General features: G+C 39.4%; 1 protein-coding gene across 2 annotated transcripts in view; it reads left to right on the top strand.

Moving 5' to 3' along the window:
• CDIN1 (CDAN1 interacting nuclease 1) overlaps window positions 1-15,177 on the top strand; it is a 30,434-nt gene extending 15,257 nt beyond the window's left edge. For both annotated transcript variants that reach the window (XM_032964294.2, XM_032964295.2), the window contains exons 6-11: window positions 1,279-1,358; window positions 1,857-1,906; window positions 3,497-3,564; window positions 4,068-4,133; window positions 5,781-5,886; window positions 12,137-15,177. In XM_032964294.2, coding sequence (XP_032820185.1) covers window positions 1,279-1,358; window positions 1,857-1,906; window positions 3,497-3,564; window positions 4,068-4,133; window positions 5,781-5,886; window positions 12,137-12,278 — 512 coding nt within the window. In that variant the 3' untranslated portion in view covers window positions 12,279-15,177. The remainder of the gene's footprint in view (window positions 1-1,278; window positions 1,359-1,856; window positions 1,907-3,496; window positions 3,565-4,067; window positions 4,134-5,780; window positions 5,887-12,136) is intronic.
• The last annotated feature ends 716 nt before the right edge of the window (window positions 15,178-15,893 follow it).

The following is a 15,893-nucleotide window of genomic DNA, read 5'->3' as shown; positions in this document are numbered from 1 at the left end:
AAAATTCAGGACTTCAGAGCAAATAATGGGAGCATGAAAGAAGCAGTTTTTATTCTTCATAAATTTGGTTTAATTATGCTATGTAGATGGAGCCATTCAATCAGCTAATGTGCTGGCACTTGATGGTGTTTTACTTCCTGAAACCATGAGATTGAGAGAGCTTTGAGAGGCTTTCATCCAGCCTTGAATTGGACATCCCTGATGATGATATTTGTGTTGAAGTTCTAGGTTTTACAACATGTTCTGACATGCTTTTTTCCTTAAAGTGGACAATGTCTACGACACTTGCATTAAAAAATTGGCTTAATATAGAATAGTTGTCATTGGCCAAAAAGGCATTGGTTATCACATAGATACATGTGAATTCTGTTTCCTGCCAGATTTTTTTCTTTTCCAGTCAAACTCTGTATGGCCACATACCACGTTGTTCTCTCTGTGAATAAAATACTATTTTGCATAATATAGATTGTTATTTTGCACAAATTAAATCAGAATCCACTACCATTGTTTAAGCTTATCGAGGTGTGTAAATAACTTACAGGGATGCTGATGACATGACAAATAAAAGTGAAATTACTTGACATCACATAGAATATGCCAATAGCCATTGCGTGCTATCCTTTTTCAGCGAGATATGTGGATCAATATGCAATTGATAGCCCAATTTGCCAATAAAACGTCACTGGATATACATTTTATCAATAACACAGTATTTTTTGTACTGCTTGAATGAGGTAGTGTACACGTTTTTAGCGATGTTTACGTGTGAATATCCTGGCTGTCCAGACCAGGGACAGGGTTATTTAAAAACAATAATACTGTATAGGTCAGAGTTTATGCACAAATGTTTATTCTCATGTGCAAAATGTCCTAAGCTTTCAGAGACATTGATGCATATGCATGACCAGAATAACTAATTGCAGCATGTATATAATATAGTATTGTTTTGTGTTTTACGAATCTTAATGTTCCACTCGTGACATCATGGCAATTTTGCATTTGGCGATATGATTATATTGACTAATAGGCACAGCTCAAATATTTGCAATGCATTTACATACATATAAACATTTATGTGTGCATTTACATATATATAGTTTGAATTGTCCCATTTGGGTTTTAACATTTTGCTACTGCTTTTGAGGGTGCAGAGTTGCAAGCTGCGCCATCAGAGGGAGTCAAAGTCAAATGCATCAACCGTTTAGACTGTTTTATTGTCAAAAATGTCCAGAATCGTAGAAATAACCATTTATTATTTTAATGGTTTCCTTTCTTCAGCCAGCAAGCCAACCCTGAATGCAATGCTGAAAGATCCATCACAGATCACGGACCCTGTGTTGTCTGCTCAAGTGTACCAGGTCAGGACACCAGCTGTCCCGGGCATCTTTTACTCACATTTTGAGTGGTCAATCCCAGATTAGCATTCTATTCAATGTCCCACCGTTTGACTGTTTACATGTTTACATTAGTTGGGCATTAACCGGATTAAGGTATTTGGTTTGCAGCTTCTGGTTTTCCCTTAAACATTAATGAATTGCATGTTTTTTTTGTCGAGTAATCATGGAGTCAGGGTCAGGGTGTAGAGTAAACCTGAAAGCTATCTGCCTTCCCATGGGGGGCTCATTACACACTTCAAGCAATCTGCCGTGGCACATCAATGGATGGCGGGACCATTTCTTATCAGGGGGCAAAGTAGCTACTGCATTGATTGCTGCACAAAGGCATTTCTAACCCATGGCGTCAACAGGGGAAGTGAACCACAGAATAGAGGGCTGGTCACAAACACATTTTATACAAAAATAAACTAATTCATGTTTAGATGCTTATCAATGTTTTTGTTGTTTTCATTTCTGCAGTGTACATTGAATGATTGCTGTTATGGACCGCTGGTGGACAGCATTAAGCAGTATCCTCGCTTCTGTCACATTTAACCACAAATCAAATGTGTGTGTTTTTTGTAATTATTTTCAACTTCAATTTTTTTTCTGCATTTGCTGTTTTTTGCAGGCTTTGTGTTCATGTAGTGGCATTGCACGTGGTAATTGCTTGAGGGCAATGAGATCCTCTTTATCTTTTCTGTTATCCCATCTCTTTTTGTCAAAACTATTTTTTCAATATGACCAAAGGAAATACTGTATTTTTATAGGACGACTTTTAGCATTTTTCCATTGCCTTGTACATTTTTTTGTGTCCCCTCATCCACAGTTCTATACATGTTCTTGCACGTCAACTCAACCAAGTTGCTTTCAATTTGTTGTGAGCTGGAGGGAATATTAGAGTTTATATATTTTTGGTAACCCTCTTAGGGCCCAATACACATGATGTATGCAATGGAAGGAAATACCATTGGTTGTTCCCTTAGTAATCTTCCTTATAATTATTCCTCTTTTACAGCAAACACCAAAAAAACGTTGAAAATGTGAAAACCAAAATTACTGGTGAAATTACAAATTTAACTGCAGAATTTGGCATTTTCTTTTGAGGTTAAAATGTCAACACCATAAATCTTGACAAAATAGTGTCATTAAGTGTACTGTCACTTTAAGGCCACTTACGTGCTAGGTTGCCCTTCATGCCTTTGCCAGCTGTGCCCCATACCCCTCCCACCTCCAACCACCCCCCATCACACTTTTGGCTATGTCCATTCGTGTGTCACGCCCTGCCCTGCCCGTTTGCCCGCTAGGGGCCCAGAGGGGAAATGTTTACAGCCGTTGGTGGGCGCAAGTTAATTATGCTGGGAGCGGGAGGCAGCTCAGGTTGCACGGTAATGACGGTGCCCATGCTGAGGTCACTAATTATGAGATCAGTTTCACGGTAATCTGTGGGATTGAAAGGGCAGCTTTCAAGGGAGACGGCCAAAAGTTCAAACATTCAGAAATGCCTCCCGGCAATCAAGCAAGTTCTTCACGTGTATTCCATTAACTAAAATAACTTGTACGGCAAAGAAAATACCCCTTTTTGTTTTATTATCCTGTGTACGTTGAAAATGTTTGAAAGTGTTTTCTGAAGTCCACAGAAACTGGACCATGTACTGTACACGTGTCTTTAGTTTTTTCTTCTTCCTTAATCAAATGCAGCTAACATACGAGACATATGGTTTTTATTTTTTCATAGTTCTTCCAAATAGTCTTTATCAACAAGTATACATTCATACAATTTTTTATATAATTATCTCTACCAAGACTTGTGCTGTATTTAATTCACTCAAATATTCTCAAGAGAAAAGTCATATTACATTATTTAACTGATGAAGTTATGCTACAATTGCAAAATGAACAAAATGAAACACCAAATAAGTGTTAGTCTTTTTCAGGTATAACCTTTCTTAGCTTCAAAATGTTTTAAAGGTAACAATAATTGCATGTTATATTTTAAAATATTCTGCTCCGTGTATCAGCTGCTTTTTCAATTATGTTGTTTTACTCTGTGGTGCTTTGATTTGCTATCGTGTATGACCACAAAGGTGAAGTGGTAACCCTTTATGAGATGCACGCAGCTCGATTGGCTATGAGCACGAGATCCTGCTCCGAGAAAAACTCGGGGAGCGCAGACTTGCATTTCAGGGTAAGCAAAAGCCACTTAACACTGACTATTATCTGGTACTTTGCTGGTTATTTGGCTATTTGGTTTGTTTTATTTTTTAAGCTTTGATTTAAATATGAAATTAAGTATTTTTATCCTATTTATGAGTTACTTTATTGTATTTTGTTAAAAAAAGTTATATTTTGAGCTCTGAGGTCTGACAGCATTAATTTTGTCTCAAGGTAACGCGCCTGTGCAAATTAAGACTATTAAAAATGCCTTGAAAACTTTCCAAACATTCAACACATAGTGGAGCAGTCTTCACCCGTTGCTTGAGTGTACTTGTGTTCATACCATGTGGTTTCGGTTTTAAGGGGCTGGATATTCTGACAGCCGATACTTTAGCAGCAATGTTGTGCAGGCTAATGGTGAGAAATCTACGCCGGTCCTTTGCGGGCTCGGGTTATTAGGTGTGGTTGACGTCGGTAAGATGGTTTGCCATTAAGCAGGGTCTCCTGTTTACCCCCACTGCTAATGTTGCGCAGATGAGGAGGATCTGCGTACCAAAGGCTATGACAAAACTCCAGACATCATTTTGGAGGTTCCAATCTGTGAGTTGTAATTCATTGTTATTCCATTATTCTGCCTTTTTCTTGCATAAATGTATTTTTCAATAATGAAGTAATCGAATGCAACAAATTGTTTTGTTATTTCAGCTATAGTCGACACACATTTGGAAGCAGTAAAAAAATAATATTTTGTTGTGCATCAAGCACATTCATAAGAGGAAATGGCTATTCTGTGCTTTTGGGGATGGCCATAAACCAGAGCATATGTTAGAGATTAGCTGGCATTGTCCATCAATTTGAATGGGCACGTTTGATTATCCATGTGAAAATGTAAAATTGCTCCTATATGCCCTTCAATCCAAAGCGAAGGTGGAGAGAGGCACTGGATTCTGGATCATTTCCAGCTCTGCCATGTGTGTACATTTAACTTCTCATAACCCCTGAACTTTATTGTCAGATGCGAGTGCACTGATTGTTTGGAAAGGCCAGGGAAAAACAATATGCATGACAAATGAAAATATCAGCTCTCTGTGGTTAAGACTTTTCACGATCATTGCCACATTCATTAAAATTTGAATATTTACATTAATTTTAAAGTATTGCTGCTGTAAAATAACACGAAGCATTCAATAAACTCTCTGTAAGCAGGAAGAGCAGGTGCTTATATTTCATAGTGTAAGTTAGCAAACGAGTACCATGCTTTTGTAATCATCACTTGCAATTATATTGCTTCATTTCTGTACTTAATATATACAATATCATTACTCCCACTTGCTGCAAATGTGTTGAGACATCACATATCGGTGTAAACACTGTAACTGCCGTTCCCATTGCCTACCACCAAATCGTGTTCAGTCAACACCTCCGTATTATTTTGTGGGTGAAATTAGACTGCCCGCAAAAAGCTTTCATTGTTTGTTTTAATATGAACGCAACTATTAATAACGTGTAACTCTCACTAAGCGTGATATATATTCTTAAAATAGCAAAATAGCTGGCAGTTGCATACATACAGACAGCAGCCTTTAAATACATTTGTGTACTTTATTAGTATTTGCTCACCAAAACAGCATCAGCGTGCCACGTGTATTATACATTGTAACGCACGAAAATCGGCAACATGCACAACAACAAAATGAACACTCGATATCATGTCTGCTCGCAGTTGGCTACATTTACAAAAAAACATGCAATAATTGATATGGCACCACACATCTGATGCTGACACACACACGTAACAAACAAGTGCAGATCAGTTTTGGACATGCACAAAAAGCGATGGACCTGCACAAAAATCTACGTGCATGCTGGCAATCAGGCAATCATATAACCCTTCAGTTGTGACTTTCGATGTAATGTTTGGCACATAGCGTTGACGTCTTTTCTTAATTGTGTGCCTTTGTGTGCCAATTTTATGGCTAAAATACTGTACCCACAATGAGCTATAATAATTATTATTAGTATTTTAAGTGGTGCTCTTTAAGTTATTGTTCAATTGCACTTCGATGCATTATTACCCAATAATATGCACAATTGAAAAAAAAACAGTGGCCCTACTCAAAATATGACCTGCATTTGTCATATTCAATTTTCAGCACATGGTCTCATTGTTCAGACGGTCCAGTATTATGCGATATATCCACATGTAATTGCTAGCACCTGTTTTGCATTTTATGTTAAAACGTGTAGCTGTTGATGGACAAGTGATCCACTGGATTGAGAGCAAGGCCTCCTTTGGAGATGAGACGAGCCACCAGACCTATCTCCAGGACCAATTTTGGAGCTACTGGAACAGGTGAGCCCATGCTCGTTGGTCGTTCTTATATCCGAATAATCCGAAGATACACTTGCATTTCTGGAGAAGTCTGCAGTTTAGGCCAAACACAGGTGCACAGGAATGGAACATATTTTCCTCCCAGAGGTAGGTGTCTGTAGCTGCTTTACAGATGTAAGGAATACAATTGGAAGTTAAATGCTCATTGTGCAAATGCATTTTCCCCACAAAACACTTCAAGTGCAATTGAAATTACAATTGCTATTTGACTCCCTTGCAGATGAATGTAAGAGTAAAAATAGAATTGAAACGTATTCATGCATGCAGAGAAGTGCACATTATTTACGAAAATCTATTGACTTTATTAGTGTACAGTGGCTGCTGATAAATTAAGGTTTGAGAACCGTGAGTGTTGTGTTTCAGCAGCACTGTATCGCAGTGGCAACGCAGGAAATTGCTGAGCAGTGTAGAGCAAATTCCTGACCAATGAGGCTATTCCTGTTGGTTCTTTTGTGAGTGGCCCATGGCATAGCTGCCATTAAGGTTTGGCTTGAGAGCAAGAAAGTCTAAAGTTCACATATTTAAGGTTTCAGAATCACATTTTAGGATGGATGGACACAGGCCAACAACTGGGGTCCTGGTTCCAGCTGTGGTCTGCTTGCTTTCCCATAAAATGCATTTCCAATTGTTGCTGGCAGGATTACTGAGTGGCATGTAGTTAAAAATGGACATACCATATGTCAGTTCTGAGCTACAGATTTGTGACCCTGAATAATCCCTGTTCCCAAAAGAAAATGGAGAAAAAAAGTCTTTCATTTGGCCTTGGACGTTAAGGAAGGTATAATGTATATTTCCCGCATATTGTAAATTTGTACTTTTATGTGGCTGGTTATTCATTTACAATTGATTAATTGGTTGATTTGTTTTTTTGTTGGCTTTTATTGTTGATAAAATTGCCTCATAAGACATTTTCATCCCAAGGTAGTGCTCTTTTTTCAGTTAAAAGGGACCATAACTCTTCCACCAATGTGTATAAGGTTTAAAAATAACAGCCAGATTTCATGCATAATTAGTGTTACACCTGCTAAAGTAACCTTAACGGACTTTGAAAAAATACAATTAGAAAAGCATACTACACAATTGATGCTTCTGTAATAGCCTTATAAGGATTGAATACTTTATAGGGAAGTGTTTAATTAATAATGTTAAAAGGTCATCGTGCACACATTGTTTCAGATGCCATTGTCTCTTATTTAATGCTGGTGTTTAGTCACTTATTATTTGAAAACCAGCAATGACTGCTAACGTTGCAAAAATATTGATATCGTATTTTTAAAATTCCAGCTTTGCATTGATCCTAATATTGGTCTAATGCAGTACTATAATGACTGTGAGTTAAGCTGTACTCTCCCAGAACATGAAAGAAATTGCCTGGGAATACTTCCTTTCATGACTTCCTAAAAACCACAATATTAGTTCTTCTCAGCAGGGAAAATGTAAACTTTCCATAGCCAGGCTATCCAGTGCAGCTCATTCCACTTTCTAATGCATACCCCCCTATGATAGATTTTCATCCCATTGAGTCGGGGCACATGTAAGTAACGGTAGTGCATAAACATTTCTTTCATGTGTTGATGAATTTCCACCGTGTCAAAACAGGGCCCCTTTCAGGGTGGCCAAATAAATTTACGTCCGTGCTTAATCTCGTAAGCAGCTATTGTTCATTCTGTCCCACACCCAGCACGGCTTATCTTTCAAACGTGCTTGGTAAGTGCTGGACATGTGCCACGACCAAGTCACTGTACCTGAACCCTGTCTTACTGTGTGGCTTCGTGGCCTTAATGGAGTTTACCAGCATTTGATTTCATCTCATCTCTAAAGAATTGTTCTTATTCCCAGAGCTCGGGCACTGTCTCAATACAGTGATATCATTACATAGCAGCAGGATTTCATTTTATGTTGCCAATTCCATGCCATGCTAAACTCATCATTGTTACATATATAAATAATGCGAGGCGCAATGTGTTATTACTTCACTTTTTATATTTTTTATCAGAATTTTAAAGTAGTTTTTTTGTGTTGCCCAATTGAACTGTGCATTTTTTTTAGTACGTTTGCAGTAGCTGTGTATGTAAGATCTCTGTATTCGATAGAATACAGTTGTGTTATCTGCAGTTATAAATTTAAGGTGTCCATGAATACAAAGGTATTTGCAAGATAAATTAAAGGGTGTGTGACTTGTGACGAGGAATGGGAAGGGACTTACAGATTACATTTTCCTTTATTAAATATCACATTTCCGTAATTGGCAGATTGGTAAATTAAGCAATTTACTTTGATTATGTACATTTAAGGTTGTCACAACTATACAATACGTCGGAAGACCTGAATTAACTTAGAGCAATTGCAAAGGTGAGCTGAACAGCAGCACGTGCAACCGTGGCGCCATCCCTTGCTGCTCGCCTACACCATGGTTGCTTAGTTCGCTCGCATGCATTTAACCTGCCCTGCAATTCAACTTTGACCTCCAACCCATGGAAGCATCTATCATGCTGTGCCTCAGACCAAAGGACAGTGTCTTGGCTGGGGAATCTGGTAAGACCGTGCAGGAATTCAAACACCCACAAGGCCACATCTGAATTTGTTTAATAAACATTTAGCCTTGAATGGAATGCCTGTCACAAGGCGGGACATTTCTCTAAAGTAAATTACACTGCCTTGATTTATGATGTGGTGTACGGATTTATGCCTGTAAAATAAACTCCTTTTATGAACATGGGCTTTTTCTCAGGCTTTGTCGAGAGTGGCAGTTTTGGTTTCATCCACTAATGTATTTTTTTCCAAAGTTGTGTGTATTTTACAGCGTGGGGCGTATCGCCTTTAGATTTATGTGCAACGATTAAACCAACAACGGACAGCCTGGTATTTTGCAAAATAATGTTGATATATAATTTCTTAAACATTTTCGTGAGGCTTATTAATGTCACAAGCCACGGCCCACCAATGTATTTGAGTGAAATTGTGGTCGGTGCTCTAAAACCCACATACTTTGGAAAATCAATATTGCGTGTATCTGCATTAAATAGAAAGACTGTAGTGTAAGAGCCTGGGTTCAGCTTGGCTGAAACAGTATCCTTATTCCCCAGGTTGAACCTGCAGATAATTCGGAAAATAACTTTTACACGTGTTGATAGGGATTTGTCACTTTAATGAAACCACAGATGGTGGCATTATGTGAAAGCCATGGCTTAGTGTGCACAGGCTAGTGGCACAAAGCCTGTGGATCAGGGGCACACTTGAGAAATTAAGGGCACAGAAGTTCCCCCCCCCCCCCCGTCTGATTTATAATTAGATCCTGTAGAAAAGTTCAGGTAGTTGCATGACAAGCCAAGAATGATGGGGTCATTCCCAAGTCAAGTTCAAAAAGGATTATGAAATTTAATCTATAAAAAGGGCAATTTGGTGCATCATATGAGAAAGGGTATTTTAATTATTATAATAGCTTTTTGGTATGTTTTTATTGTGTCCAGACAATGTCGTTCTACATGATGTGTATATTTAGCTCTAAGTTTTACCTTTTTGTACTCCAATGTTACATTGCAATTGTATTTTTTTCTTTTTATATTTCACAGATTTTTTTTGTCACATTGATTTTCTTCATCTCAGTGTGAAACATGTTTATATTTGTTTGTAGACATTTAAAATTGCAGTGTTGTATTAATCCGTATACAGAAAGTCATGTTTTGTTGCAAATTTCACATACGTCATTGGCCGTTCACTGTTGTGAACAGTGATTGTTGATACTACATTCTTATTCCATTTACACATTGCATTGTATGCAACTGATGGCAATCCATTTTGTGCTTCAATGCGGTGGAAGTGCAATCCATCACAGAATCATTTGGATGTCAGTGTTCATGTTGGTGACTAAATGTAGACCATGTTAGGGATCGTAGGTGGAGGGTAGGTTAAGCAACACGGTATATATACAGCATATATTTAGAATGCTAACCAAAGGGTACAGATTGGTTGGGACCTGTGTATAGCACTTCTGGTTATAATATTAGTTTTGTATTTAATACAAATAACATCGTGGAAATAATGTATTGGTCATTCTAGTATAAAACAGTTTCTATACATACACCATGTAATCCAATTAACAGTTTCAAATAGGATACCTTGGTATATTTGCGGTTGGAAATAACTATTCAATTGACAATTGAGCCAATTATCACCCTCAGAAACTTTCAATGTATACAAAACATACATGTGTTAAATGGAATGTACTAGCTTAAAAGGAAAGCGTTGGCAGTTGAATGCAGCTGCGCAGCTAATGGCTTTTTTTATCAAAGGGAGATAAGTTGGCTATCACTTTGCTTTCAAAACCGGTGGAGAGGGACTTTTGGTCATCATTGGCATTTCCCAGCAAATCCTCAGTAATACGGAGCAGCTGTTTGGCTTGTCGGTTAAAGAGCAGCAACCCCTGGTCAGGGCCCAGTGGAATTAATCCAAGCCACGTTTCCTGTGTGCACATCACGATTATGCCCCGTTTAACTCCAGCGACATGTGGTCATCCACTGGGGCAGCCCTGCATTACAAGGCCCTGGCCATGGCGGCTCAGGTTTCCCATTAAGCCGCTTTAATCCAGGCCTAAGCCTTCAACACAAATGCCACATGGTGGTTTGGGCTGCCGCGTTTTATCACTCCTTGGCTCACCGCTAAAAAGTATGGGGACGATGCAAGTGTTGGAGCACTTGATAGCAACCGTTGACTCCTCGGGCCATCGCCTGCTCCTTCTCTTGATTGGGTATTGTATTGTCATTTGGCACGGTGTTAGGATTTTGCAAATGGGTGCCAAGTGTTATCCTTAATTTGCGGCTCTTTAAGAACATGCTCCAGGCATGTTTGTGTAGAAGGCGTGGAAGTTGTAAATGAATGGGTGCTGGATGTTGACACGTCATTTGCAGTGTTTAAACACTTCAAACTCTACCTAGTACCTCGACATACTGAGTGCCGCAGTGTATCCTGCTGTGCTAGGTGGATTTGAACACTGAAATAAGTATACAATATTTTAAGGAGGTCCATAAGTATACATTTTAAATGTATTTTTAAAGAGGAAAAAGCAAGATTGGCAACTCCAGGTAATGTCTTTCAAACTGCCAACTGCTTAAAAGATGAACCAATAATTCATATACTGCACACTGTTGGGAATGTTTGCCTTCAGGGTCACTGCCATAACAGTATGTGGCTGGATAGTATGTGTGTCCTCACTGTGCATGTGTGTTGTCACCTCCTGAGAATCAGGCCCTGCCAGGAGCCCCCTGATGCATAGCTTTGACTTCTTTATGAACTCAGCCCTCTTGACAACCGTTTCCTGGCTACCACCTCATGCCAGAGGGACCACTTCCTGAGCACTGAGGGGGGTGGGGGTGAAACTTGCAATCATTGCTGACTGCTTCGGAAGCTTTGGGTGCTGTACCACTTTTACGAGTAAGGTGCACATGTGCAATATCAAGGGTTGCAACTTCTGGTGGTAAGGCAGCTGTGTAAACTTCATACAGGTCCTCTGATGAATTATTGCAATCGGTGGGTAGGAGTGGTTCTTTCCAAGCATACCCCCGCTTAGACTGATCCAAGATACAACTGCTCCCTGGAAGTCTTTGGCCTGTCAGTCCTGAAGAAATGTGGGCATAAAATATCCTTTATCCTTTTATACGGTATCATTCTTGTATGCCTGTTATATACTATATAATATTTTTTCAAAGAATAGATTGTAAAAGCCTAATAAAACCTCTGAAATTTCACAGCAGGTGGTGAGTGCTGGTGTAGGTAGCATTGAGCCTGCACACATAAAACACAATAGCATGCAATGTGGGTGAGCAGCTTAAAGGTACCTGCTGTCCATCAGCAGGAGGTGCATCCCACACTCTTGTCATGACTGGCTTTTCACCATCTCCTCAGGGACACTTGCAGGCCTGAACTTTCACCTTACACCACTGTTTGGTTGTTTTGGAATTTATTGTTTTTCAAAAATGCATACGTCCAGACATTCCTCTGTGTCTGTGACCTGTCTTCAGGATCCAGACCCACTCAGTCATCCTTTGTGTTCCATTTACAATGGGATACAGTGTAGCTGCTTCCAGAACAAAATAGCTAAACTAAACAAAAACTTCATCAGCGTATCCCAGAGCCCCATTCTTTCACTGTAATTACGCGTGTTGCTTTGTTGATGTGCGTACGCGTTCGTGTGTGCTCCCCTTTCCCCCCCCAGGTTTGGCCCGGGGCTCGTGATCTACTGGTACGGCTTCATTGCAGAGCTCGACTGCCATCGTGACAGAGGCATCTTGCTGAAGGACCGTTTCCCCGATGACATTGTTATGCTTGAGCCTGCAGCCGTATCAAGTTCACAGTAGAACGCTGCCCTCCGTTGTGCTTCAGGGCAGTTACCTGTCGCCGTTCTTCACCTTCAACCTACCTTTTTTCTCCCTTTCAAATGATGAATGAATGCCCAGCTTGCCCAAACATTGTCCTCAACTATGCTTTAGCCGTCTCCTGACTAAAACATTGGTTGTGAAATGTATTAGCCAATGTGTCCTGGGGAAGTCTGTTTTCTGAGCAATTATTTATACATGGCAGTGCAGTAATAAATCTTACATGTTCCATTTTGTGGTGCTACAAACTTGCAATGCATTCTTCAAAATGCATCATTGAAGCTGTTATTTCCAATAATTGTTCTCTTTTATGTTTTTTGTAAAGCAAAACAAATAGAACATTTTATCATATATTTTAAAAGAAAATCAACCAATTTCTGATTTTAGGTCACTAAAGCATTTTAATATAGTGGTCAAAAAATTGGAGGGAAAAAATATACAAATGGATTAAAATGATTTGTTGAAGAATAACTCTCAGCATAATCAAACTGGAGCAGCTCTTGGCTCGGGGGGGGGGGTTGGCTGTTGGTGCTTTGAGGAAAATACACATCTGCATTTGTACAGGAAATAGAACTCTCGTGTTCAGGGTGGTGGGGAACTGGCGAGGGGAGAGGAGTAGGTGATGACAGGATGTAAATGGAGAATAAATATCAGCAGTGCCGAGGTCTCCAAACCTGCTTCTGCTCAACAGAAACACTCTAAGGAGTTTGTTAGATTGAAAGCTGCAAATGGGAGCTTCCTTAGAGTTTTCCCGTTTCGTCAGATGGGTAAAAGCTGTAAGAAAGGCAAGTAAATTTACTGCGTAATAACAATAGGCAGTTATGGACATTGTGTAAATGGGAAAGAAAAAAAAACTTCTGTAAACTTAATAATCGTCTGATGTGCAACTGTATGTATTTTTTAGAGAACCATGGAGCAGTTTTGGCCGATAGCGAATTGGCGGGAAACGTGGAGATGGAGAATGTGTGGGAGAATCGGTCATTTGGGCCAGGGCTAATTTCTGAACAGCTGGATAAAACAAGTCTGTCTCACCTAATCAGGCTCCGAGAGAGGAGGAGAGCTGCTGAAGGCGGCTTGGCACGCTTGTGCGCCCCAGCCCAAGCCAAAGACGCCAGATCAAAGGCAGAAGGCACATATACAGTAACTGTGAGCATTGGTGAAATACAATACCCTGGACGTAAGGAATTTCAGGTGAAGATTATAATCTTCTTCGCTTCCCTTTGGCTTCGAAGCTCAGGTCTTGCAGTAAGCCGCGCGCGCAGGTGGACGATTGTGATAAGTAAGAGCGTCTTTCAGTGCGCGCACACAGTGGCCATTGTGCGGTACAAGGAGGGCCTACCGACTGGTTAATGTATCCCTTTGACGTTTATCATTTGTGTGTGGGGGATTTGTTTTCAAATTAGAAAGTGCAATTACAACAGTTCAACAAAGTTAATAAGTGATACTCAATTTGCCGGAGAGTACGTCCCATGCATTGCAAGTTGGCAAACCAATAACAGATAATTAATGTTGACGTGTTTTCCTCTCTAGCGTTAATGTATGAGATATAATTGATTAAAAAAAACATGGGTTCACATTTATTCTGTGATTTTTTTTATATTATTTGAAAATGTGAACATTTTATTCCAGTGTGGAGAAAACACGGCAAACGAGTAGTTACCGCTATCTGCCAGCAGAGGGTAGCGCTGAGCCTCCCGGCTCTCCGCTCATCTCAACTCAGCTGATCACTTTATAACCAAACGTGTATAATGTTCCAAACGCACGTTGAGCTGCGTACTCAATAAGCGGAGAGCGGAGCGCTGCGACGTACCCAACCAAATGTGTAACGCCGTTGGTGCGAAGCCACTGCGAGTCGTGTGGGCTGAAATGGCGTATGTGCCTTGTCGAGCGGCCTTCGCTCGAGACGGTGTGCTAATTACACGTCACGGGGCGAAGTGACGGGAAATAAAACGACGCCAGCGAAATACAATCTTTTATGATGGCACCGGGTCCAATTTCAAGGTCGAATTTAATATTTACGAGGTGTTCGTTTGCGCACTGTAATCCCCGGAGCCGTGCTGGAATATTGTACGGGGCCTCATTTGAAATTATTTGACATATCCCCGAGCTATTGTCTTTGTTGAACTGCCTTGCAATATTAATGTGAGCTTTAACACCCAAGATTACCATGAAGGAATTAAATTAATGAGCAGGGCTTTCATAGTTAGCGTCACTAACCTGCGGGTCTTAATTAAAGCTGATGAAAAGAAGAGGCAATGACTATATCGAGGGGCCTTGAGGGGCTTAGGTTATATCGGTAACGTTTGCTTTCGATAAATGTTGGAATAGCCCCCCCCCGCAACAGCACGTATTTAGATAACCCTGCTCCCCGCATACCGTTGCCGAATTAGCGTTTGCTTTAAGCGCCTCGGGAAGAACATGTCCAATCGGATTTGTTTCCTTAATCTCCACATTAAAAGGCTGTTTTTGGTTCCTGGGCAGGAGACAGAGTTTGTCGAAGTTAAAACTGCTCAGTCCAGAAAGTGTTGGGGCCATGTGTGTGTGTGTACGTGCAGTTGAGTTTAGATACCGCGTGCTGAGAAGAAGCACCACGGAGTAAAATTAATCGTTCAAATAGGGATTTAGATCTGTTGTGAACATTGCTCCGGAAATGTTGCTTCGGCAATGGTTTTAAATGTAAATGGAGGTGTCTCTCTTAGCCGCGTTGCTTTAAAAAAAATTGAACGTACAGATGTGTTATGGTAAGTTACATGTTAAAATAAAACGCAATGTTTGTATAATTACACAGCCGTCGTTATACATACGTGTATACATTACATGTGTTGTACATTTGTATCATAATTTTCAGTGAGTAAAGGAATCAAGCAACTGTTAAAATGAACGTGAATGTTTTGTATTTTTTTAAAATATAAGCGTCTCACTTTTACATTTGTGTTTATTAGTATTTACGAAAAGAGAAAGATACTAAAATGTTATTGTTTTGTGAAAAACTAATAACACAACAAAGCAATATCGTTAATATAGACAAATTTGTCGAGAGGATGACATTTACTTTAGATTTAAACTTTAACATTCCCTTAATGTTATTAGTTCATACTTTTTTTTAATTGTTTACTCTTTCAAAAACTTTTAAAACCCAACATATTTCTGCTCAGATTGTAGTTTAAAATGAAAAGTTGAAATAAAGACTCCTTCTCAGAGTAATGCATTTTCAATTAAATGTTGACATAATTGCATTTAATATTTAAAGTGAAATGAGACGTACAGAATTACCAAAGTAAGGTATATAATTGTTCGCTAATTCGGTCACTTAAGCATATTCTCATTTTTGTGTATTAAATGAAAGTATGCATCTAATCAGTCAATTGGGAATGCTTAACTATACTATTTGCATCAAATTGATTTAATGTAGAGAAAAGTCATTCAAACATTGCCAGGGAATGTGGAGGCCTTTATTGGCCAGTAGTGTTTGACGCATGTTTATAAATCACTTTGGTTTACTAGCATGATTTTAGTAAAATTTGTCCAAAAACACCGACTCTTAATCCAAAAAGTAATTTTAAAAAACAATGCATGTGCACAGATTTTTTAATAAAC

Source organism: Petromyzon marinus, chromosome 31 (assembly GCF_048934315.1).
Source record: "Petromyzon marinus isolate PM22_M1 ecotype Great Lakes invasive population chromosome 31, UKy_Petmar_22M1.pri1.0, whole genome shotgun sequence".
In the NCBI taxonomy this organism is placed as follows: Eukaryota; Metazoa; Chordata; class Hyperoartia; order Petromyzontiformes; family Petromyzontidae; genus Petromyzon; species Petromyzon marinus.
This window is presented reverse-complemented; position numbering and strand designations above follow the sequence as displayed.